This window comes from Microtus pennsylvanicus, chromosome 5, assembly GCF_037038515.1.
Source record: "Microtus pennsylvanicus isolate mMicPen1 chromosome 5, mMicPen1.hap1, whole genome shotgun sequence".
Lineage (NCBI taxonomy): Eukaryota > Metazoa > Chordata > Mammalia > Rodentia > Cricetidae > Microtus > Microtus pennsylvanicus.
This window is the reverse complement of record NC_134583.1, coordinates 97196969-97222896: the sequence shown is the minus strand read 5'-3', so window position 1 is coordinate 97222896 and position 25928 is coordinate 97196969. Positions and strand designations below refer to the sequence as shown.

The window sequence follows — 25928 nt, the reverse complement described above, 5'->3', positions numbered from 1 at the left end:
ACATAAACAGTCCTAGTTACCCGTGTTAGCTATCATCTTCATCATTCATGCAATAGGAACAAAAGTGAAAATAAAGTTATGGAACACTTCACAATTTGCCAACGACAAAAAACAAAACAAAAAAAAAAAACAAAACCCGAAGCCATGATTAATAAAGACTCAGAGAGAGAAATTGGGGTTCAACCTGAAGGTTAGAAAAACAAAACAACCAGCCACTGGCTCTTACCTCAACCTCAATCTGAAATGGTGATCCTGCCTCCAGGAATCTCAGAATGAGACTGTGACTGAGAGCTGTCATCTCCCATTTTATAATCCTCTCTAGGGCTGGGATTAAAGGCATGCATCACTAAGATTAAAGGCATACACCACCCGGTTTCTATGGCAGCTAGTGTGGCTACCGGGATTAAAGGTACATGTAGATACTGGGATTAAAAGTGTGTATTACTATTACCTGGTCTGTAAGGCTCACCAGTGAGGCTGTTTTACCCTCAGATCTTCAAACAAGCTTTATTTATTAGAATACAATTGAAAAGGCACTACAAAAACCCGTCAACATTGAGTTTTAAAGAAATGAACATGGACACAAAAGAGTTTACAAATACAGAACATTTAGCCAGTCATTCATAACACCTCTTGCCTATAAACAGCAAATCAAACTCAAACCCCAACAATTTATCATCTTGTTTAAAAGTGTTCCAGAGAAATGGTTTAGCACTTAAGAGTATTTACTGCTCTTCCAGAGGAGCTGGGTTCCATTTCCAGCGTTTATGTTGCACATCTACAAACTACCTATAACTCCAGCTCCAGGGAATCGGACTCCGTCTTCTCGACTCCCCAACCACTTGCGCACACATAGCATACATTCACACAAGCATACAGACATAAAATATGAACATTTTTTAAAGATTTATTTATTTATTATTTGTACAACATTCTGCCTCCATGTATGCCTGCATGCCAAAAGAGGGTGACAGATCTCATTACAGATGGTTGTGAGCTACCATGTGGTTGCGGGGAATTGAACTCAGGACCTCTGGAAGAGCAGCCAGTGGCTAAAAAAATCTTTTTTAAAAGTAATGGAAACGGAGGCTGGAGAGACAGCTCAGCCCTTAAGTTCACTTGCTTTTCTTCCAGAGTCCCCGAGTCTGGTTCACAGCACCCATACTGGACAGTTCACTACCACCAGGAACACCAGCTCTGGGGGAATCTGATGCCTTCTTCTGGCCTCTTAGGGCGCTTGCACACAGAGAGCATACAGGCACATACCCATAAATAAATCCTTAAAAGGACTGAAACAAACTGTTGAATTTATTACCCAGAGTTCACTTTGTTTCTGCCCAAAGTAATTTATTTTAATGCACAATTAAGTAACATGGCAATGCCTAGGCATATAACTCTGAACTTAACCACTGCTGAGTGAATTCTAAATTCTCTTTCAATAGTTACAAGGCTGAACACTACCGACTCTACTAAAATCATTAAATGGTTTCCCTGTGATACAGGAGTCACCTTCAAGTACATTTACAGAACTAACATTGAAATCCAGTATCAATGGAAAATACTAAGCTAAACTCCAGTTTTGTCTAACCCAAAGTTGAGAGGAAACGGCGGAAGTCTTCTGGTTTGCATACGGAATTGGAAAATTCCTCTTGTGAATTCTCCCGGTGGCGAAGCATAAGCAATGGAGTGCCTCTAAGAATCTCCTCGAGGCCAAACCCCTGTTCTCAGATGCATCACGCCATCCACAACTCATTTGTGGTACCCACAGTTACTGCGCCTTCACTGCATCTCTGCCGGAGGGTCGCACAGACGGTGACGCACCACCCGGTGGGCGTGACTTGCGCTCTGACGCACAGTGAGCGCGCCGACGCACAGCGCGGTGTGCGCGCGCCGCCCGCGGGAGCTCGCCGGTGGCTGAAGCGGCGGCTGTGGCGCGCAGAGCGGGCAGAGCGGGCGGAGCGGGCGCTAACCGCCCGGGGCTCGGCGGGAGGAGGCGCGGGGCGGCTGGTGGTGTCTCCCGGGCCGCGGTGGTGTCATGATCGACTCGGTGAAGCTGCGGCGCGATAGCGCGGCTGACTTCTTCTCGCACTACGAGTACCTGTGCGCGCTGCAGGACTCGGTGCCGCTGCCCGCCGTGCGCTCCTGCCTGCGGGACGGCGTGCTGGACTTCAATGCCGACCGGCTGCGCGTGGTGGACTGGACGCCGCTGCTCAGCACGCTCAGGGTGAACCGCGACTTGCCGCTGGTGGCCATCAAGAGCTCCTTCCAGCCGTGGCTCGGGGAGACAGGTCTGCAGCCGGGAGATGCGAGGGTTCGGAGGGAGTCCGGTGCAACGGAGCCTGCGAAGCCGGCCTCACCCATCCACAAAGGAGTTTTTTGCCGCCGCCTCCTTTTCAGGCAGTTGGCTGGGAGAGTAGTTAAAGAAACAATAATAGGGCTCGAGATTGGCCCTTATCGCAGCGAGGTTTATCAACTGTATTCCCCGAGGGGAATATGCAGGATAATTTAATGACTTAACCATTAATGCTTTTGCCCCCCCCCCCGCCCCCGTCTTCTTTGCTTTAGGGTTTTAAATTTACAATCTCTTCATTGTAAGCCTAATACGGAAAAAGAAGAGAGTTTTAAAAATGGAAAGAAAAATGTATAACAAAACAAACAACCCTTCAGGGATGTGTTTTACGATTTTTAGGAAATTTTGTATGAGTGTGCAGCCTTCGTGCATGTATGTGCCTGCGGAGTCCGGAAAAGGCGTTGGAATCCTGGAAGTAGAATTACACTTGATTGTGAGCCTCCATATGGGTGCTGGGAATCGAACTTGTATCCTTTGCAAGAACAGCAGTTAGTCTAAGGCTGGGCCATCTATCCAGCCCAAGGGACTGTTATTTAGTCTTTCTGGTGCTTCTGTGGTCATTCATGAACACTTGCCCAGAAGCCAAAAAGTTTTATCATCCTTTATATATGGGTCTGTACTAATTTTTTTCTTAAAGTATTTGTGGATCTTAGTCTCGCCACATATGCGCACAGAAAAAGCAGAAGAAGTGTTGGGTGTCCTCTGGTCACTTTCCACCCATTATTTTGAGTGTCTTTCTTGGACTTCGCTTGGCTGGAAACCAGCAAACCCTAACCGTCCAGTTTTCTCCACCCCCTGCCAAACTGGAGTTACAAGCCCTGCCCTGAGGCCTAGCTTCCATGGGTACTGGGATCTCAAACTCCAGACCTCCAGATTGTACAGCAAATGCCCTTCACTGTTGGGCCTGCCTCACAGCAGCTTTTCACATACCCTTTTATTTTTAACAGCTTTTCACATACTCTTTTATTTTTAGATTTGCAAATAATTTTGTGTAAGTATATGTATATGGCATGTGTGTGCTTACGTGTGTATGTTTTTGTATCTAGACACATGTTCTCATGTGCATGGAGGCTAGAAATTGACATTGGATATCTTTCTCCATTGCTTTCCAATTTATATACTGAGACAGGGTTGTTTTTGTTTTCTGAACTCAGGGGACTTGCTGCTTCCATTGTCTGGCTAGCTAGTTTGCCCCTGGGATCATCTCTTGTCGCTTCCCAGGGATTACTGGCTTTCCCCTTGCAGGTGGTGCAGATTTGGGTCCTCACACATTTTCCTTGCTTGCGCTTTTATCCATTTGGTCATCTCAGCCCCATTTTTTTTTTTTTAAAGAATAGTATCATGTAAGGTGTTAGTGGTAACATAGAGTTTGAATTTCATATTTTAAGCTCTTAATACTCATCTGAAAAGCAGTGAAACAAGCCTGTCGAGAATTCTTAGGACTAAAGTGCATTGTGCATGTCAGGTGTCTGCAGGTTACCCACTGAAAGGGAAGGTGTGGAGAAGCCTGGCCCTTTTCCAGGTCTGAGATAACACCATTTGTGATCCTTCTTCAAGGACAGCATTGTACTTCTGAGGAATCCTTTGATTACCATTGTAATAACCCAAATTAAAGGAAAGATGAGTGGTATCGTAGAATTGAGGCAGGCATACCTAATCCTGCCCAGTATTCTATGCTGAATATAAGGAGACTGGACCGTTTCTCTTCAGACATCCTTTGCAGCTTTTCCTGTCTTGTGTGCAGTGGGTCTAGGCTGCAGATTTTAACCTCTTAGACGCCACTTGTTTATCTCTCAGCTGTGTCAGCCTGTGCTGTTGAAGAAGCTCCTGACTGGCTTTGCCGCTCCTGGACTCGGTTTCCCTCTGTGCAGCCGACCTCACACAGATCCAGTACCTACTGGCTGCAGTGTGTCCTTTACAAAGGCACTGGGATATGAGCTGCACTCTAGCCAAAACCTGCTGGAAGGGGTCTTTTTTCTAATCTGAGGGGTTCAGGTGCCTCTCCCTGGTTCCCTTTGTGTAATTGGCCCAACAGTGGGGCATGTTTTTCTAACCATTCTCTAAGCCAGTGGCAGCCTTGGTCCTCACTAGTGTTGTAAAAGCCACTTGCTTTAGGCTGTAAATTTCCCTCATTTTTCTATCCTGAAGGGTCTAGCCCTCACACCTGTAGTATTTATACTGTCCAGCAGGTGTCAGGCTTGGGTCCCTTTGCATAGTTCTCTCCCACTCCCTCTTTATTCTATATACAAATTGAGGGTTTTTGTTTGTTTTTTAAGACATCCCTTAGGTGCAAATTCTTTGCCTCCATGAGAAACCATACCTTGCACCGTTTATGTTTCTGTATCTCATGTGGTTTTGAATTTCTTCTTTAAGGGCATGGTTCATTTCTGTACCTTAGCCCTGAAGAGTTTAATACTAAAATTGTGTGGCTGACATCACTGATCTTACAATGAATTTGTCTTAGGTTCTGATACACACAGAGCTTGCAGAAATCGGGTTCCTGCTATAAGATCCAAGGATGTGAGCTTCCAGTTGTGTAAGGCTCTGAAAGGCTGCTTAAGCACATCCAGTATGCTCAGAAATCTGGAGCTGAATGGGCTGACTCTGAGAGAGAGAGATCTGGCTAGTCTAACAAAGGTAAGCCTTGTTCATGTGACCTGCAGACATTTGATCGCTGATTTTGGTGGGAAAAATACTCAATTCATATTTTACTTTTTTCCTCTATTAAGGGATTGAGTAAATCGGCATCCTTGGTGCACCTGTCTCTTGCCAATTGTCCAATTGGAGATGGAGGTTTAGAAAGTGAGTCATGCCATTTAACTGTAGTTGCCATGTTTGCTGTGTGCTGTGATGATCTCTGTCTACCTTTTGAGCTCCTTCATCCTGTCTCAAAAACTCAAAAACTGTTGTGAGGAGGGCAATAGTAGGGTAAAGAGAATTGAAAGTCATAACCATCTCCAAGTAAAACAGCTGTAATGCAATTGTTTTTTGTTTTAGTTTTTTAAGATTTATTTATTTGTTTACAATATTCTGTCTCTATGTGTGCCTGCATGCCGTAAGAGGGCACCAGGTCTCAGTTTAGATGGTTGTGAGTCACCATGTGGTTGTTGGGAACTGAACTCAGGAATCCTAGAATAGCCAGTGTTCTTAACCACTGAGCCATCTCTCCAGCCCCAGTTTATTTATTTTTGAGACAAGGTCTCAATACGTAGCTGGCCTGGAACTCACTATATAGACCAGGCTGACCTCAAACTCAGAGAGATCCACCTGCCTCTGCTTTCCAAGTACTGGAATTAAAGGCGTGCGCCACTGTGCTCAGCTTTATAATACGATTGTAGTGTTCGTATATCAATAGTCTTCAGTTTTGGCAAGTTAGTAGAATTAAGCCTTTGCTGTAATATAGATCAGTGTTTTTGTTATTGATAAATTGCAGCCAGTCTGTTAGTCTCTGGGAGAGTTGTAAAGTGATTTTAGGAACACGTGTTTAAACTAGCATAGACTGAAGACCGTGAATAAACCAAGATTGACCAAGTTGATAGGATCTTGGTCTTACTTGTGTGTCATTTTTTTTTTCCTTTAGTTATTTGTCAAGGCATAAAGAATTCTGTCACTCTCAAGACCGTCAACTTCACAGGATGTAATCTGACATGGCAAGGAGCCGATCATATGGCCAAGATCTTAAAGGTGACTGGCTGATGTGATTGAAGCACATTAATGCCTTGGTATGGGGTTGCAGTGATTTTTTTTTTTTTTTTCCCACACAGAGATTGTAGTTTTAGTTTCATTGCATGATACGTAAGTGTTGTTTAGCGTGGCATTCTGACACTTGAAGATACTCATTTAATCTTAAAAATAAGACTTTAAAGTATAATACTGTGGGATAATGTTCTTATACATGTAAAGATCTGTCACTCATATTGGTTTAATAAAACACTGATTGGCCAGTAGTCAGGCAGGCAGGAAGTTTAGGCAGGACAACCAGACTAGGAGAATTCTGGGAATAGGAAAGGAGAGATGCAATTGTCATTCAGAAGCAGAGGAAGCAAGATGAGAATGCCTTATTGAGAAAAAGTACCAAGCCACATGGCTAAACATGGATGAAAAGTATGGGTTAATCTCAGCTGTAAGATGTTGGCAGAGGCTGCTCGTTTGTTCCCAGCCGCCCAGACCCAAAATAATCACACAGAAACTATTAATTAAAACACTGCTTGGCCTATTATTTTAGGTTTCTTATTAACTGAAATTAATTTTCTTAATCTTAAATTAACCCATTCTATTATTTTATATTTTACCACAAGGCTCGTGGTTTACCAGTAAGGTTCTGGGGTGTCTGTCTCCTTCGGCAGCTACACGGTGTCTCTCTGACTCTGCCTTCTTTTCTCCTTCATTTCTGCTAGGAATTCCCCCCTTGCCATACTCTACCCTGCCATAGACCCAAAGCAGAGTTTTTATTAACCAATAGTAATAAAACATATTCACAACATGCAGAGGGGAATCCCATATTAGTAAGAGATAGTTAGTAATAAGCCTGAGCACTAGGCCAAACAGCTTATAATTAACAAAAGCCTCTGTGTGTTTATTTGGCACTGAATGACTGTGGGACTGGGCAGGACAGAAACTTCCATCTCAAAGGGCACCCAACGTGGGGTGTTTTTTTTTTATTTTAGACAAAAACAAGGGGGGCTATAGATACAATAGGATAAAAGGGTAGATTATTGAATATACTTTTAAAAAGCAACTACTAATTTTAAATATTTTGCATTAGATTGGACTTTATACATACAAATTTTATATATTGATACAAATTGAGATTTTTATTAGAACATACTGTACATACATTTCTAAACTTGTTCAAGGTATTTTACCTGTATAGCTCATTTAACAATGTAATGCAAATTTCTGGTCTTTGAAAGTTATTATTACCAACTGTTTAGAATAATATGGAAATGCAGGTTAGTAATTAGTCACCTATTACAATTGAACTTGTAGCTACAGTAGGTATGTTTTCAAGGTCAAGCAGAGATATTTTAGATAGGTCATCTTCAAACACTTCAGAGATCTACAGAATATGGCATTTAAGATGTTTTAGTTACATAGACTCTTTTTTTTTTTTTATGACAATGAGACATGCCTGCTCCTGGCAGCATCAATCTACTTCAGAGAAGATAATTGACATCAAAGAAACTCAACATGGAGTTAGCTTTCTTTGTGGTAAAAGCAAACCACTGGGCCAGAAAACACCCTTGTCTCTATTGCTGACAGTATGCTGTTCTAGTTGGGCAAGCAGGACACAAAAGAAAGTGACTGCCAAACATTGTCAAGACAAGGAAGGATAGACTTTCAGACCATCCTGCTTCATAGAAAAGTCTGATATGCCCCAGTGTTGCAGAGGAACTTTGGGTGACTGTCCAGGCAGCCAGCTTTTTCTGTCATTTCTCACATTTTTTGGAAGTTGCTTGCTCACACTCTCTGCTTACTCAGTTAATATTTCCTTCTTGGGTCTCTGAGGGAGATGAAGACTACTGTTCTTTGTTTACCTCTGCAGAAAGCAAGTTATGATAGAAAGTAAATTAGGTACAAGACTTTGGACTTACCAAGATAGGATAAATATGGAATATTTTTTCTGAATTTATCAAATACAAATGGACTAGACATTGTTGATGTATTTATTGCCTGTATATATTGTATATAGTTATTGTACTTACTATATATAGTTTTTCTTATATTAGTTATAGACTTTTTTATTTTAAAAATAAAAGGGGAAATATAGTGAGTTTGATTTATATTTTAATAAATAAAGCTTGCCTAAAGATCAGAAGGGCAAAGCTAAGCCACTAAAAGTCAGGCAGTGGTGGCACACACCTTTAACCCCAGGACTCGGGAGACAGAGGCATATGGGTCTCTGTGAGTTCAAGGCTACCCTGGGCTACACAAGATCAATGTAGAAATAAATCCAGGTGATAGTGGCTTACACTTTTAATTCCAGTACTAGGGAGTCATGCCTTTAATTCCAGGACTGGAGGGATTATAAAATGGGAGGAGAGAGAGGCTTAGTCTTCTTAGGCTGCTTAATCTGCTTAGTCTGCTTAGTCTGTGGTCACCCAGCCTTAGCAGAGGTTAAAATTTCTCTAGTGGCTTGACTGCTTTGCTTTTCTGGTTTTCGAGTTGAACCCCAATATCTGTCTCTGCGTTTTTATTGTTTGTGCTATGGTATAATATTTTATAAATAATACTCCTTTGTTATTTTAGTTGTTGAAGATGTTGTAGCCCCCAAAGAAACTTTATACTATTACAGTTTCCAATCACTGATGGCACTCTAACTACTGTAATTTATAAACTAATAAGAAACAGTACATACATTCTTTGTAGTTCTTATAGCTACTATTAACAATTTGATGTGAAGCCTTTTTTGTTGTTGTTGTTTGCTTGCTTGTTTGGGTCTAGTGGGGGTTGAGACAGAATATTGCTATGTGGTCTAGCCAGGTTGGACTTGTGCTGTCCATGCTGGCCTGGAACTTGCTGTAGTCCCCTTCCTTCAGCCTCCTGGGTGCTAGATTAGAGGGGTATGTCACCTTGGCTGGCTTGTTTGTGTAGTTTGGTAGCAAGGATAAAGACTAGAACTAAGGACTATGGAATGAATCTAGCCCGTCACATAGTTTTTGCAAGTAAGGATGCTAAGGAACACAGCCCTGTCTAGTTGTCTGCATGGTAGTTGGCTACTTCTGCCTTAGATCAGGAGAGTTGAGTAGTTGGTTTGAGACCCACGGAGCTGGGAATGTTTACTTTTAGACCTTTACAAAGTAAATGCTTTGACCCCTGTGATAAATAGTGGTCAAGAGCGTGTATCTGTTTTCTGGTGTGGTGATTGAATTTTGTAAGGTTTTTGTTGTTGTTTTATTTTTGGGGGAATGCTATTTGTTTTTATGCTGGGCATTGAACTGAGATCTCACACTTCAGGCAAGTGCTCTACCACTGAAGTACATCCCAGCATTTTTTTTTTATATTTATTTATTTATTTATTATGCATACAATGTGTGTATGCCTGAAGGCCAGAAGAGGGCACCAGACCTCATTACAGATGGTTGTGAGCCACCATGTGGTTGCTGGGAATTGAACTCAGGACCTCTGGAAGAGCAGGCAATGCTCTTAACCACTGAGCCATCTCTCCAGCCCAATCCCAGCATTTTTTGACTTTATTTTGAGACTGGCTCTCATTAAGTTGCCTAGACTGGCCTTGAACTCACTCTTTAGGCCTCACTGGACCTGTGATGTACCTGCCTCAACCTACTGAGTAGCTCAGATTTTAGCCCTACCTAACCACTAGCCTAACTGTGTGGAGGCTGAAGCAAGATGGCCTAAAGGAAAGCCCTGACTCATTTAGTATCGTGTGAACATGGATGAGTTGCTTCACCTCTGTAAAGTCACAGTTCACTCTGAGGGTCTCGTGTGCTCAGTAGTGTCTGCTGTGGCTCCATGCTTTCTTTATGTGGTTATTCTTAATAGGAAAATGACATTAACTTGACTCCTTTTAGTGTCATGTCACAGATGCTTTGCTCTTTTGATGTTCAAGCAGGGAGGTGTTTTTCCTTTTAACATCAATGGCCCATACTGGCAAAATTCACCTGGTGAATATAGAGAATTAGCTATAGTCTTAAAGGCTACAACTGTGACTAAAAATCAAACCATTTTTTTTCTAATGCCTGTCAGACTCTCCTTGCTTATTCTAGGACTCTAAAGATAGTATGTGTGCCCTAAGAAGCACCCAAGAGCCATTGAGTTAAAAGACGATGTTGCAGCCTCCGAATGTATCTTTTTATCATCTGAACCTTGTACCTGTTGACCTGGCTGTTCAGCAGTAGAGCACTTTGCTGGGCGTGTCGAAGGCTTGAATTTAATCCCCATCACTATACATGTGCACACATAGGTCCTGTTGTTTCTGTGTACATAAAACATATGTAAGATATTTTTATAGTTTTATGTAGCCTCTTAATAACCATGAGACACGTTAAGTGCTTAAATTGTATTGGGAGCCCCAAGAGGACAGAATAGAGTTTAGAAGGATAGCAGTGTTAAACTAGTTCTTTAATGTGGCAGAAAAGGAAAATAAAATTTTTGAGAGTTTAGTAAATTGTCAATTCACGTAACTGTTGAGTAACAGTCACCCATTGGCTATTCTCACAACTGGAACTCTGTGCTGGGACCGTCTAAGGGCAGACTGCCAGCATATTTGTACTTAGGGGTATGGTGCATGTAATCAGCCGTGGCTAGTTTCCCTTTAGGATTCCTATTTCCTTCCAGCACCTGACTCCCTACTGTTATCTTTGAAGTACCAGACCATGAGAAGGCATGAAGAAACCTGGGCTGAGAGTCTTCGCTACAGGAGACCCGATTTTGACGGCATGGCTGGGTTACGGCGTATCACACTGAACTGCAACACACTAGTTGGTGACCAGGGTGCAGGTGCTTTTGCAGACTCTCTTAGTGAGGATTTGTGGCTTAGAGGTAAGTTAGATGCACTTCAGAAATTGAAAATCCTCTAGTAGCTTTTATTGTACTTTTAATCTAAAGCCACATATATTCTCCACAGAAAACAGTGTTTCCCTGTAATCAAAATATCTAGAAGTAACTGCTGTTCATTTAGGCATATTTTCAGCCTTTAAAAAAAAATAGATGTGTCTGTCCACCTAGAGATTATAGTAATAGTTATAGCAAACTTGCTGTTTTCTAACCCTACTGTCTTTGTTTACAGGTGTGTGTGTGAGTGTGTGTGATCTAGTATATAATAGATGATATGTGTCTATGTGGAGTGTTTGTTTTAGACAAAATCACTAGGTAGCCCTGGCTAACTTGGAGCTTGCTGTGTATATCAAACTGCCCTCAAATTCCCAGGTATCTACCTGTCTCTGCCTCCTGAGTGCTGGCTGCTATTTTAAAATAAAAAAAAAAAAACACACACACACACACAAAAACCCACACAACTAAAACAAACCATGTATTATTTACTTAGGATGTGGTTCCAAGTACATGTCAAGCCACAGTGCACATGTGGAGGTCAGAGGACAACTTGCCAAAGTTAGTTCTCTTTTTCCACCATGTGGGTTCCAAGGATGAGAACTGAGGGGTCCACTTGACAGCAGATGCTTTACTTGCTGAGCCATCCTGGCTGCCCCAGGTTTCATTGCTGTGGTTCATTTGATGTTCTAGTGAAATGTACTGGTTAATAATTGTTTGGTTAGTTGGTTCTATCTTCAGTGTCCAGGGTGTTAGTTTGGGCTATTATGGGGCACTATGAACTGGTGTTTTAAACTGCAGAGTTTATTTCTGCTAGTTCTGGGGCCTGGAAAGTTCTGGGTCAGGCACCAGCAGACCAGTTTTAGAGTCAGCTCTCTTCTGCTTGTGCAAGGCTGCCTTTCTTCCTTTTTCTTAGTTTACTCTGCTTTTTGTTGCTGTGATAAAAGACTCACTATCTTAGTCACTGTTGCCATGAAGAGACACTATGACCAAGGCCACTCTTATAAAAGAAACATTTAGTTGGGGGGGTTGCTTATGGGTTCAGAGGCTTAGTGCATTGTCAGTATTGGGAGTGGGGGGAGCATGGCAGATGTGATGCTGAAGAAGCAGTCGAGAGTTCTCCATCCTGATCTGCAGGCAGCAGGGGGAGAGAGAGACACTGGGCCTGGCGTGGGCTTTTAAATCCTCACAGTCCACCCCTAGTGACACGCTTCACTCAACAAGGCTACACCTCCTAATTCTTCTGAACAATTCCACTCCTTGATGATTAAGCATTCAGATATATGAGCCTATGGGGGCTATTCTTATTTAAACCACTACACTTACCAAAACAACTTGGGAAGGAAAGGTGTTTTTCCACCTTATAGCTTACCTCCTTTGTAGAGGGAAGTCAAGGCAGGAACTCTTTCTTTTTATTTATTGTATGTGGTGCTTTGTCTGTGTACCACAGCCATACCTACTGCCCACAGAGGCCAGAAAAGGGCACTGGATCTCCAGGGGCTGGAGTTGCAGACAGTTGTGAACTGCTTGTGGGTGTTGGCAATGGAACCTTGGTCCTCCGGAAGAGCAGCAATACCCTTTTTTTCTTTTTTCTCTTTTTCTTTGTTTTTTGAGATAAGGTTTTTCTGTGTAACAGCCCTAGCTGTCATGGAACTAGCTCTGTATAGCAGGCTGGCCTCAAATGGCCTCGAACTCACAGAGATCTGTCTGCCTCTGCTGGGATTAAAGGTGTGTCACCACCATCCAGTGAGCAGCAATACTCTTAACCATCTCTCCAGCCCCTCTCTTTTTAAAAGTGTGGTTTTCTGAGATTCCTTTGGAATTCAGGATTATGAGTCCAGGAATTAAGTGCAGTGTTTACACTGCCACTGCCATCCTTGCTAATCATGAGATAATTCTCACTGGGTGATGCTTTCTCTCATGTTGTAGGGAGAGGGTTTTTGTTTTGTTTTGTTTTTACGTAGGGGTGGGGTAACATCACTGTAGCACATCATAGAAGAGTTTTTTTAATTATATGTTTTCATATGCTTTTCTGATTTTCTTTCTTTTTTTAATGCCCAAGATTTAGAATCTGCTGTGAGTAGTCTTGTTCAGGAATGTCCTAAGCATGAATGAGAACTGTGTGTGTGTTAGACTGTGTGCAGTCGGCAAGTGACCCGTTGTCTCTCATCCAAAGCTCTTGACCTGCAACAGTGCGGCCTCACCAATGAAGGAGCCGAGGCTCTTCTGGAAGCCCTAGAAACCAACAGAACCCTGGTCGTTCTGGATATAAGAAAAAACCCACTTATCGGTAGGTCATCTCTTTAAAATTAGCAAATGCCCTAACAAAATGAATTTGCATATTGAAAGTTTTTTAAACTTAACATATTTATTTTCTAGTTTTGTAATTTTGTGCTTTAGATAATGCATTGTTTTAAATGAGTTGTATTTCACAATTGTTTTGGTGGCTAGTTACTCTAAGTGAGCCTAGATAATAAAACTGATCCTGTCAAGAGCACTCTCCTCACATCCCCTGGATCTCTGAGTTCTTGGGAAGAACATTTCATTTGTTTGCTAATTTGTAAAGAAATTTTGATTTTTGTATGTGTCTCAACACTGGTTCAGATACTAAGCATATTATAGTGTACCAGCTAGACAAAGTCTTGCTCTCCATCAGTAAGGGAGTTCAAATGTAAATGTGTAATAGATAAGGAATTTTGAATACTAGGAAGTGCAAAGAGAGTTTAAGAAGACAGATGGGGAACTGATGCTTTGCTTAAGTGGCTGGCTGAGTGAGGAGAAGAACCTGATGTGGATGCTCTGAGGGAGGTTTGTTGCAGAACAAGGATTCAGTCAGTGTATAGGTACAAGACGGCGGGGTGTGTAGTGATATTTTGTTTGTGTTTTAACAGATAAATAAAGCTTGCCTAAAGATCGGAATGCAGAGCTAAGCCACTAGTTAGCCATAGAGGCTACGCAGTGGTGACACAAACCTTTAATTCCAGGACTTGGAAGACAGAGGCAGAGGGATCTCTGTTAGTTCAAGGCCACCCTGGGCTACACAGAAATTGATTCAGTCTAAAAGAGAAACAGAGCTCACACAGAGGTGATCCCAGAACTTGGGATCCCACACCTTTAATCCTAGCACTAGGGAGGTGGAGACAGGAGCGATATGTCTGGGCAGAGGGAAGAATATAAGGTGGGAGGAGACAGGAGCTCAGTGCAGTCTGAGGCAGCAGTCTGAGCAACAGTCAGTGTTATGATTCTGCGTGAAAGGTACCTTGGCGGCAGGTGGGGGACAAATACGCTATACAGACAGAACTTAGGTGAGGAGTTTATTGAGAGAAGGGGAAAGGAAGAGACTGGCCTTGGGGGCAGGCACGGTGAAAGAGAAGAGAGAGAGACAGAGGGATGCACAGAGAGAGGGAGAGAGGAGGAAGAGTGAAGTATGAGAAGGTTCCCTGTTTAAAGAGGCAGGGTATTACTGCCCCCCTTTACACAAGCATGCAGGGCATGATGCGCTCTATCAGGTCTTCAAGGGGAGAGGCCTTGTTCCTCTAGATGTTAATAGTCAATCTAAGGCTGCAGTCTAAGCAGGCAGTCTGAGGACAGGATGGCCCCTTCTGTCTGAGCATTAGTAGAGGTAAGAACTCTGTTACTTCAGATTTTACCCCTTAATAACTGACTCTGAGTTTTTATTATTTTATTTTATTTTTAAAGATTTTATTTATTATGTATACAATACAGTGTGCTGCCTCCATGTATGACTGCAGGCCAGAAGAGGGCACCAGATCTCATTGTAGATGGTTGTGTGCCACCAGGTGGTTGCTGGGAATTGAACTCAGGACCTCTGGAAGAACAGTCAGCGTCCTTAACCTTTGAGCCATCTCTCCAGCCCTCTGAGTTTTTATTATTAAGAACAATTAGAATTCATGTTACATGAATGGATGGATGATTTGAGGAAAATTGATCTGTAAATTTTTTTATTTTATTTTATGTATTATAAGTATTAGAATAAGCAAGGCCGTGGTTTTAGTAAGAGCACTTACTGAAATTGCCGATGACCAAAGTTTGGTTCCCAGCTCCCATGTCAAGCTGCTCATAACACCTGTAACTCCAGTTCCAAGAGATCCAATGCCTTCTTCTGGCCTCCATGGCCACCTGCATACACAAACAAGCAGACAGACAAACATATAAATAATTAGCAAATGAACCTTTAAGAAAGAAAAAGAAGGAAACCTGAGGGAGAACCTGATGTGTCGTGTGCTCAGATGGCTCAGGGACTTATACTGTAGGTCTTCGGTGCGAAGGTAAGGGCATGGCTATTCTAAGTGAGCTGATAGCCCTACGAGGAGTAGAGATAGAAAAGGGCATACTCCGAGTAGTATTTCAGTCAGGGGCCAGGGAGAAGGAAGGCGAGTGGATAGGAGCCTAGCAGAGAAATCCAAGACAGGGATTGTGGTTGGCTCATGGTGACAGAAAGTTGAAACAAGGAGCGAGAAGATTTGCAGATAGATTAGGTGTTGGCTATGAAGGAAATAGCTATTTTCAGATGTCCTTGACAAGGTGGTGCCGCCTTTTACTGAGAAAGGGAAGCTGGAAAGGAGCATCTTTGAGGACATTTATGACTTCGGTTTGACTGTATTAGTTGTCTTTAATACAACCCTTGGTTTTCTGTGCAGAGGTTTCCAAAGCCACTTCAGACATTAAGTGCTGGTGGATGTAGGCGAAGTGTTACAGTGAACTAAGTTAGTGAGGGACAGGAATGCTCAGAAGCAGAGGTGAGTGTGTGCTTTAGATTTATGGGAAAGCAGTGGCTAGTGGGATTCTTTTCTCATGGGTGCACTCAGTCACTGGAAAACACCTGAACCGTCTCCTTTTCTTTTACTTTAGATCACTCTATGATGAAAGCGGTGATCAGAAAGGTCCTCCAGAACGGAAGGAGTGCCAACTCGGAGGTATAACTCGTTTCAGTCCTTTGAAAAGAATTTCTCTGTAATTCCAAGTTTCTTCTGTTTCTAGTAAAGTGTCACGGTCCTTTTCTGCTATCTGAAGTAAAATCAAGTGGCTTTGGAACATTGGTGGCATAGTGGTGAGCACAGCTGCCTCCAGATCAGGTGGCTTTTCTGTTTTGTTAAATATTGTATCATTAATTAATCTGGAATCTGAGAACTGAAAATTACAAAACTTTATTAGTGTAGAATATCTTCCTCCTGTCCAGTTAAAGTGGAGTCCTCTTGTGACCTGTGGCTGATGTCTCCTGGCTCTCTCTTCCAGTACCAGTGGATAACGTCCCCCTCAGTGAAGGAGCTGCCCAAAACTACTAAGCAGAAAAGGAGAACGATCGTCCTAGGAAGCAGTCGGAAAGGAAAAGCTACCATTAGAATTGGTATGTGTTTGTCCTGGCTTTTTAGCGTCATGAAAACTTAGACCTAGCGTGTGGTTAGGGCACTAATGTTAAAGTCTCATCTCTTGTGTAGTAACCGGTATTGACTGCAGCATATTCTGAGGGGATTACAGGTAAACATCACCATCCCAGCTAGGAAAACATTTTTGTCTTAGGGTTTCTATTATGTGACAAGACACCATGACCAATAGCAGCTTAGGCAGGAAAGGGTTTATTTTAGTTCATACTACAACATCATAGTCCATCATCCAGGGAAGTCAGGGCAGCAACTCAAGACAGGAACTTGGAGGCAGGAGCTGGTGGCACAGGCCATGGAGGAATGCTGCTTACTGGCTTGCTCCTCATGGCTTGCTCAGCCTGCTTTCTTATATGCTCCAGGACCACCTGCTCAGGGGTGACACCACCCCCAATGAGGATAACTCTGCCCCATCAATCAATAATTGATGAGTTGATGTTTCTTCTTCCCAAATGACTCTGGCTTGTGTTGAATTGACATAGAACTAGTCAGCACCATTCTCTAGTATATAAATATGCTATATTTATATATAACATATATAGTATGAAAATATATATGTATATATATGTTATAGTATATACATAAACTTCTAAGTATTAGTTAATCTAAAATTCAAACTATTAGTTTTGTAATTGAGTACAAACTGAAAAGTTCTTATTATAAAAGTAACATTCAGGGACTAGCATGTAGATAAGGGCACTGCCTTCAGGCAGGACAACCTATGTTCACCCTTAGAACCCACAAGTAGGAGAGAACTAGCTCCTACAAATTGTTCTGGACCTGAAAGTCCTTTACTTGTTTTGAGACAGGCTATTTCTCCTGCTGGCTTTGAATTTGCAGTGACTTTCCCATTCCTACCTCCTAAATGCTGGGGTTACAGGCATAAATGTGGCAGTAATTTATATTCTAGAGCACTTGCCTTGTCTCGGCCCACGATAGTTTGGAATTCTCTGTGTAGCCACTGTGGCCTGAGTGCTGGCCTTGCAGACAGGCGCCTGATGCCAAGTCCTCCGTGGTGATGAGTAAGGATGCACCTTAGAGCCTCATACATGCTGGGCAGCAGTGCAGCAGCTGAGCTACACTCCAGCTGGAACACGTCACCTGTAGCACACCTAACACTTTTGTGGTAAGAATCCAGGGCTATAAGAAGGGCTTTTTATATGTGTTCTCTAGAATCTTCAGAGGAGAACCATAAAGTCTACAATAGCAGCAACAAGTAAGTTTTATGTTTCCTGTTGTTCACTTCCAAAATGATGTTTGTGGTGACTTTCTATGCCACATATATCAAGATAACTGGACAATAATAACAAATAATGTTTTATTTATTCCTTTTACCTGAAATCTAAAAAAATGGATGCTTGACATAGTAGCATCGCACTTGTATATGGGTTGCTAATGAAGCTAGGTGGGTGGTGGCCCACGTCTTTAATCCTAGTTAGAATAGGATATTTGTACTTACTGTATATAATTTCATAGTAGGTTTAGAACTCTCTTACTTAAACAAAAGAGGGAGGTGTTGCGGGAGCTCCTTCCGCTCCTTCAGCCAATAGCCGCTGAGATACCAGCCCACTGGGGCGTGGTCTCTCGCCCTTTAAAAAAGCAGCCACTTCCCTCTGCGCTCCCTCTGGCTTCTGGCTCTGCTTCTGGCAAGTAGGCTCCATTCCTGATTGCGCAGAGGGCTGTTGTCTGGGACGGTGATCTGTAAGTTTTTCCCCCTTAAAATAAATAACCTCTCTAATAATCTAATTCCAAACTGGTGTGGGATTGTTTGTGACTTACGCCTACAGAATGGCGCCCAGACGTGGATAACTTAGTCCACAGAAAGCCTGAGAAAGCTTGGGAAAGAATAGAGTAAAGCATGTTTTCTTGGTAGCAGCAATTTCTCGGTCTGCTCTGCTTGCCAGAGGCAAGCAAGCACTCTCATCTAAGAGAGGCTTCCTGACTCAGCTTTAGCTGCAAAACCCTGCAGCTCTTTTAAGAGGTCCTGCCACGAAACACTTAAACGGTGTTGATGAAAAGGTGAATGCATGCTTTTCAGTTTTCGGCCGTAGCAGGAAAAAAGCTGCGCTCGAGAGAGGGAGCTGTGGCTGCAGTTTATAGGCCACTGAGTAAGAGGAATTATATTTCTTGGCTTTTTTGCTATTTACCTTAGTTACTTGAAGACATGGATGTGAGCTGCCCAGTGTCTGACTGTGTAGGGTTTGGTGAGGACAGAGCTTGTATGTTAATTGTATCATAGTTACGTTGGGAGTGTATGTTCAAGGAGTCGGTTAGAACTTTTACTATAGTGTTTTTCAGCTAACAAGATACTTACGGATTTTTTTTTAGTTTTAATTAAAATGTGGTAACATTTTTCTGAAAATCAAAGAAATACTATCAGTGTACTGCTGTAGACCGGAGTGTTTGTTCTTTAAAGGTAATTAACTTAACGACAATAATGGAAGCACTTGGGGGGTAGAGGCAGGAGAGTCAGAAGAGCAAGGGGATCTTCAGCTACATAGCAAGTTTGAGGTTAGCCTGGGCTACATGAGACTCTGCCTTATAAAATAATAGTAATAAAATGAGCAATAGCACAGGATGAACAGAGTTCCTGTAATTTAACAGTTACATTAATGCATGCAGAAAATGGCACAGGACTGTGTGGTGATTGTCAGTGAGTTACATGTATGACATATCTGTCTTAGGCACTGAGAGGGTGCGAGTGAAGGCAGTTGCCTGCCAGCCTCATGTCCTGGGCTCCATTCTCAGGACTTGCACGGTGGAAGGAGATTACTATTACAAGTTGTCTTCTGATCACCACCTAACTTTAAAAAAATAAAATATATGCCCTGTATAACGGTATATGCTTCCTTTAGATGACATCCCAGTACTGCTGAAGGAGTTCTTACATAGTATAACAGGTCAGAGGGATAAGCGCCATCGTTCTGTTTTATTTTACTTTTATTATTTTTTATTCTTTTAGAAACAGGATCATACTAAGACTGGTCTAGAACTCTTGTTCTCTAGGGATAAGATTAAATACAACTGTTTTAGTTAAACCTTTGCTATTTGTTCTCAGTGATATCAGAGACAAAAACTTAAATGTAAACTTTAGTATATGATTTGTTCTAATAATGTGTGAATATGTGGGTTTTAGCTGCTGCAAGTATTTCATGTTTAACTCTTAGCGTTAACTTTAAGGTAAGCCCCTCATTTCATCCTTCTATCTGATTGTGTGTGTGATCTCTAAACTCATGTGTCATGAGTTCTAATAGGCCTTAATAATAAAAGCCCAGAGTCATATATTGGAGAAAATGCTGAGAGATCAGAGACAAAGGAGCAAAACCACAGCCACCTTACCTACTTAACCTCCCAGTGGAAGAGACTGGGAGACTGAGTTCCTGTCTCCTCCCACCTTATCAGTTACTCTCTCCACCCAGCCATATCACTGCCTATCTATCTATACAGACCTCCAGACCTCTGTGGTTAGCTAGTAGCTAGCTCTGCCCTCTGATCTTCAGGCAAGCTTTATATGTACAAATAATATTTCCCCTTTTTATCTAAAAATTAAAGAAAGAATGTTATAACTAATATAAGAAACTATATACAGTAAGTACAATAATTATATATATTATATATAGGCAATAAATACATTAACAATGTCTAGTTCACTAACACTTGACAAATTCAGAGAAAATACTCCATATCTACTGGCTCATCACTTCCTCTCTCTACCCAGCCATATTACTTCCTGTCTATCTGTACAGACCTCCAGACCTCTATGGTTAGCTAGTGGCTAGCTCCACCCTCTGATCTTCAGTCAAGCTTTATTTATACAAATACGATATCAACACACTGGGTACTATGAGGGCTAGTCCTCAGGGAGGAGGCTTCCAGACCAGTGGTCACTTGGTTCTTCCACGTCCCGTGTCTGAGTTACATGATGTCTTTGGAGGCAACCAAAGGCAATGGCAGCAGCCTTTTGAGAGTTTGCTGGACTACCCTGACCAACAACTCACAGTGAAGTTTCTCATGCTTGGTACTGGGGTGTTCATCATAAAATATTATGTATGTATTTTGAAGTAGAAAAAAAAGGTATCACCACCACTTGTGAGGCCTGAAGGTCATCAAAATGAGGACAACATCCACTCGGTTGCCTTCAGCTCTTCTAGGCAGGGATCCCTGTAATGCTCACACTCTTAAGGCACGGGCAGGAAGGTCATGAGTTGGAAGTGTAGCCTGAACTACACAGGGTCATGAGGTGGAAGTGTAGCCTGAACTACACAGGGTCATGAGGTGGAAGTGTAGCCTGAACTACACAGGCAAACAAAGTCACTCCCAGTGTAATAGCCTTGGCCTCGTAGTCGGTCGTTCATCTGTGTTCCCTTCGGAGTGTGTGAGTGGCAAGCTGTAGACTCCAGTGCATCCTGATTTTCTCTCATCGCTTCCTTGGACATAGGGTTAGCTACGAAGAAACCTGTGAGTAATGGGAGAAAGCATGGGCTCAGTAAAGACGGCTATGCTCCGGATCCTCTGCCGCCGGGCGTGTCTGGTTTCCTGCCTTGGCGCACTGCAGAACGTGCAAAAAGAAACAGGTAAGGTGTTCTGTCCTTGCCTTAGCCCTGACAGCTGTCACGTGGGAGCTTCTCCTGCTGATTTCGTGAGTGGAAAGGATGACTCACACATAGCCTCTGCCAAGAAGTGCCCTAAGGAAAGACCGCAAGGCAGACTGTATCCGCCATTCCCTGGGAACCAACATGTCTAAGTAACCTGTCACTGAGACATGCTGCTCAGTCTGCTCAGGTTTTTTCCATAGGTTATTTTGAGGTATTTAGTACTCTGGTTCTATATAGCTAGTGCACATAATACAAATAAGTATAATCATGTAGTGTGTATACATCAAAATATAACTTAACTTGTTGGTATCCTTTTAGGGGTTTTCCGTTAATCAAAACTCGCGATCTGTCTAATCATCTGAAGGTATGTATTTGTCATGTTTCTAACGATAGGGGATTAGAGTAGGAGATGTGCAGGGTCAAGTGAATAGAGCATTGGAAAATGGTTTTCCTCCCTGAAAGAAGTGTATTTAAAGCTTTCCGGATTCCTGTCCCAGTGCCACATATCGGGAGGCCTTCTATGTAGATAGTATTTCTCCAGGCACCAAATGAGCTGGTGCTCACAATAGGTTTGGATATTGTTTCTTACTGTCATGGGATGGCCACTCAAAAATGTTCCAGTTTTCAAGAAATGTTGCTTTGGGGTGTGTGCATGCATTTTACACACACACACACACACACACACACACACACACACACACCACATGTTAATGTTAGGTCACAAACATTCCCTGTCCCGTTGCCTCAGTTCTGGATCAGGCTAATTCTGTCATAGTGATGTGTCCTCCTGCAGTCGCTCATGGAGGTCACAGATTCTCAAAAGGGGAGAGGGGGACATCAAATGTACCACCTTGTGTGTCAGCTCTACTCTGTACACACTGACATGTTAAAATGTCCTCTCATTCTGTCACCGAAGGTTTGTCCCAGCCCTGTCAGCCTGTACACTTTCAGTAGGTTGTTAGCTAGAGGGAAACTCACTGAAGCTCGACAGGAGAGTCATACTGTTACTACACTAGTTCGGGGTGCGGAGAAGTGCAGATGAGGTTTTCTGGTAGTTGTAGATATGTATGTGATTTAATTTTTAAACCATTCTAGTATTACCAATTACAGGTAAGTTCATTGCCTTTATATTTTGTTCATTCTCTTCCTCCTAAAATTATACTTCCATACTCTTCATGTCTCACATCAGAGAGTAAATTTGTCGTCCACAGTGCAAGAATTGACCTGAAAAGAAGTGTTTATCCTGGCTCTTCATTTTTCTAGGAGGAATTTAGCAAAGTAATATGGGCAATACCAAACAGTAATCAGCCATATGTGATACAGGATTCTGTAGTAACAGCAAGAATAAGTTAGTGGTCGGGAGGTGGTGGCCCACACCTTTAATCCCAGCACTTGGAAAGCAGAGACAAAGTCAGGTAGATTCCTAAGTTCAAGGCCAGCTTGGTCTGCAGAGCAAGTTCCAGGACAGCCAGAGCTACATAAAGAAACGCGTCCTGAAAAACCAAAAAAAAAAAAAAAATTAGTGGCAGTTTTCTGTTGTTATTGTGTTAGGTTAAGGAGCAGTGAGATCCATTTATAGGTAATAGCTTGATATTTCAGACAGGTCGATATAATTAGGTGGCCTCTGGTGTTTGGTATTCAGCTAACGGCATTAATAAGACATATCCTCTTTATTTAAGCAATCAGATTTCCCTGTGACTGTGACAGTAGAGAGTCCTTCCTCCTCTGAAACTGACGAGGCTGAGGATTCTTCAGACAGTGTCCATGAAACATCTCAGAAAGCCAGCACAAGACAAGAAACGTTACAGGTATGCAGCTCTTCCGTTCAAGGTACAGGAGACCATTGCAAAGTAACGATTGTCAAACAGGTCCAGGCAGCTCGTTGGACTCTAGTGTACTCAGTGGTGAAGAGGAATAAGGGAAGATGACAGTACGTGTACTCCAAAAAATAAAAATAGAAACATGGCACCAATTTTTCCTCTTCTTAGAATCAAAATGTTAGCTGCAAGGAGAACTGTAATGATCAAAAAACAATCGTAAGGAAATTGAGTACTGACATCTAGTCAGCCGATTCAGTGCTATATGTGTGTAAGAAGATGTGCACGCAGGCATACATATGCACATGCGTCCGTACGTGCATGCATGCATATGGAGGAGAGCATGCACAGCCTTAGCGTCGCTCCTCACTTGGCGTCCACATTGGGTGGTTTGGTTTTGAGACTAAATCTTTCACTGGCCCGGAGTTTGCCAATTAGGCTTGACTGCCTGGTCATGAGCCCCAGAGGTCGCCCGCTCGCCTCCTGGGTGCTGGGTTTTAGTGTGCACCACCACACCCCGCCCTTTTTTCTGTTCTGAGGTCCACATTTAGGTCCTTATGTGTGTGGGACTTGACTTGGACAGGGCTGGCTCCTTAGCCTGGCACTGAGAAAGTTGATAGTGCCAGCTGAGCTTGCTTATCATGTGGGAAATATGACTTTGTTTTTAGTAGAAGTGAAATTAAAAAGGGGTTCTTTTGTTTTGAGATAGAGTCTTACGTAGCTTAGCTGTCCTTGAAGTCACTGTACCTCAAGCTGGCCTTGGATTCCTGGTCTTCTGTTAGCCTCCCTTGTAAGCAGTCCCTGGCTTTGAAAAAATTTTTGCTACTGATGCTGATATTCCCCTTTCACAGTAAAAACTATGTGGGTTTTTTGTTTGTTTGTTTTCCGAGACAGGGTTTCTCTGTGTAATAGTCCTAGCTGTCTTGGAACTTGCTTTGTAGACCAGGCTGGCTTCAAACTCACTAAACTCTGTCTACCTCCCAAGGATTGGGATTAAAGGCATGCACCACCTCCATCCAGCTAAAACTCGGCTTCTAATGTCATTCCATTTTTCTGTTTGGGTAGGCCATAGGTAAGTTAACTTACATAGCAAATTTTTGCACTTACGCACACTGTTTATATGCTGATTTGTACTTAGTTGTGGGAGACCTTGTCTTTAGGAAGGGCTTGGCTTTTCCTGTATGTTATGTGATTCATGTGTAATTAGGGGAGGTTTGAATTCAGAGCCTCATGCTGTTCAGCTTACGTACTACCACTGAGCCATGCCCCCAGCCCAACAGTGACTGCGTAAAACTAGTCCTGTCTCAGTAGAGAACTTCAAAACCTAGACATGGCTCTCCATCTGTTACTAACTTATTCATTGGCTTAAAACAGCAGAGGTTGAGTTTCACATTTCTGAGAGCCCAGACATCCAAATCAAGGTCCAGCATGTATGTTGTGGTAAGGGCCCAGATTTCTAGTTCATGGATGGTACCCTCTCAAAATGTCATTGCATGATTGAATGGCACTTACCTAATTTTTCTTAATATGGTTGCGGCAATCGGTATTTGATTTAGAGACATGAAAGCCAGCTAAGGGATACAGCTGAATCGTAAACCCCTTCCCTGGTGAGCACATAATGCCCTAGGTTCAGTCCAAAGCGTTCCCCACCCCAGTGATGAATGCCACAACTTCAAATTTACTTATATAGGGAATTCTTAAAGTAATCTCTTAGAAAATTATAGATCGTGTGGACCATTCGGGAACACATTTCATCTTGTGAGTTCAGCACGTACAGTTTTGTGCCTGAGTGGTTTATTGCTAAGATGCACAGAGAAGAAAAAGTTCTCGAGCATCGAGCCCTCCCCATTGTTCCATGTGCTGTGCTGGTTTCCTTCACCAGGGCTCTAAGAGAGAGGGCGATTTGTTCTGTGGGGTTGTTCTATATTGCTTTCCTCTGTTTATCTGATATGCTATAGATCACACTTATGCATGCTCCAGGCAAGCTTTCTACTGCTGTGGCCCAACCCAGGGGATGATGTGGTAAAGGTGTCTCTAGTCAGTGAGGACAACAAAGGTTAGGAACTGCAACTACACAGCTTCTTACTCGAGGTGTATTGAGGACTCTCGGCCATTTCTTCATTTTGAGAATACGTACGCCCACAATAAAGACAATAGAAGGGATTCTCACTTAACTAAAAGGAGACAGTGGGTAGAAAGAAATGTAACTGAGCCTGTACACATGGAAAGCTATCTCTTGGAATAAACGCCGGGGCAGCCTGCAGCCCGGAGGGAGCCCAACTCCACTGTGCAATTAGAAATGCGACAAAGTAGGATTTGCTCCCTGTACTGGGCAGTGTGGTCTGAAGTGGTACTGGGCAGTGTGGTCTGAGGTGGTACTGGGCAGTGATGGTCTAAGGGTAGAACTGGGCAGTGGTGGTTTTAGGTGGTCATTGTGGGAGTATTGTCTGATGATCTTGTTCTGTGCACATTTTGATATATCAGTATTTTGTGGCTAAAAGCCCGCCTTAGGTGTGGCTGCCCTGGAGTTCCGAATGGGTGAGTGGGAGCAGACTATCTGATTATGAGCTGTCTATCTTAATTAAATTCACGTGTTCATTCATTTTGCATTGATCAACTATATATCCCAAGCACTCTTCTGAGTTTGTGTCTGGGTTAATTCACTTAACCATCCTGTATTTATCTCTAATCTATATATGAAGAAATCAGGACCCAGAGTTATAGAGTTTTCCAGCTAACGGACTAGGACCTTGCACCAGAGTCTTCAGTTTTTAGGAAAAAATAATGAAAAACCAAGCCTTAACTACTAACTAGTAGTAAGGAAATGGAGATTGAAGAAAAGAGCATGCTGCCACCTGTTTATTTGAAGAAATCTACGATCTAAACACATCTTATGTGGCCAGGGTGTCTTTGTTCTTTATTTATTGCCTGCTTACTTTGTTCTAGGCACATGAGGCAATAGGATAAAAGTTGAATAAAATAGTTTCTCTCCTTCACACATCTTGCAGCTCACAGGGGAAAGTGAGCCAGTAGTCACAGTAGATGTGCCCTGTCATAGTGATAGGCCCTGTTGCTGGTAGCCGTGCCAAATCCTAGGACAATATCAGAAAGCTTTGGGGTACAGGTATTTCAGGGCCTTAGGAAAGGTCTGTGATGCGCACCTCTAAATCTCCGGAGGCTGAGGCAGCAGGGTGGGGAGTGTAAGGCCAGACATAGCTACATAATGAGCCGCCATCTCAAGAAGAGTGCTGAG

At 42.7% G+C, this 25928-nt stretch overlaps 1 protein-coding gene across 2 annotated transcripts in view; it reads left to right on the top strand.

The window, feature by feature from the left end:
• The first annotated feature begins 1886 nt into the window (after positions 1–1886).
• Cep78 (centrosomal protein 78) overlaps positions 1887–25928 on the top strand; it is a 35059-nt gene continuing 11017 nt past the window's right edge. For both annotated transcript variants that reach the window (XM_075973633.1, XM_075973632.1), the window contains exons 1-11: positions 1887–2288; positions 4815–4987; positions 5080–5152; positions 5931–6034; positions 10678–10852; positions 13038–13151; positions 15734–15798; positions 16118–16229; positions 20702–20837; positions 21177–21222; positions 22538–22666. In XM_075973633.1, the coding sequence (XP_075829748.1) occupies positions 2036–2288; positions 4815–4987; positions 5080–5152; positions 5931–6034; positions 10678–10852; positions 13038–13151; positions 15734–15798; positions 16118–16229; positions 20702–20837; positions 21177–21222; positions 22538–22666 (1380 nt within the window). In that variant the 5' untranslated portion in view covers positions 1887–2035. The remainder of the gene's footprint in view (positions 2289–4814; positions 4988–5079; positions 5153–5930; positions 6035–10677; positions 10853–13037; positions 13152–15733; positions 15799–16117; positions 16230–20701; positions 20838–21176; positions 21223–22537; positions 22667–25928) is intronic.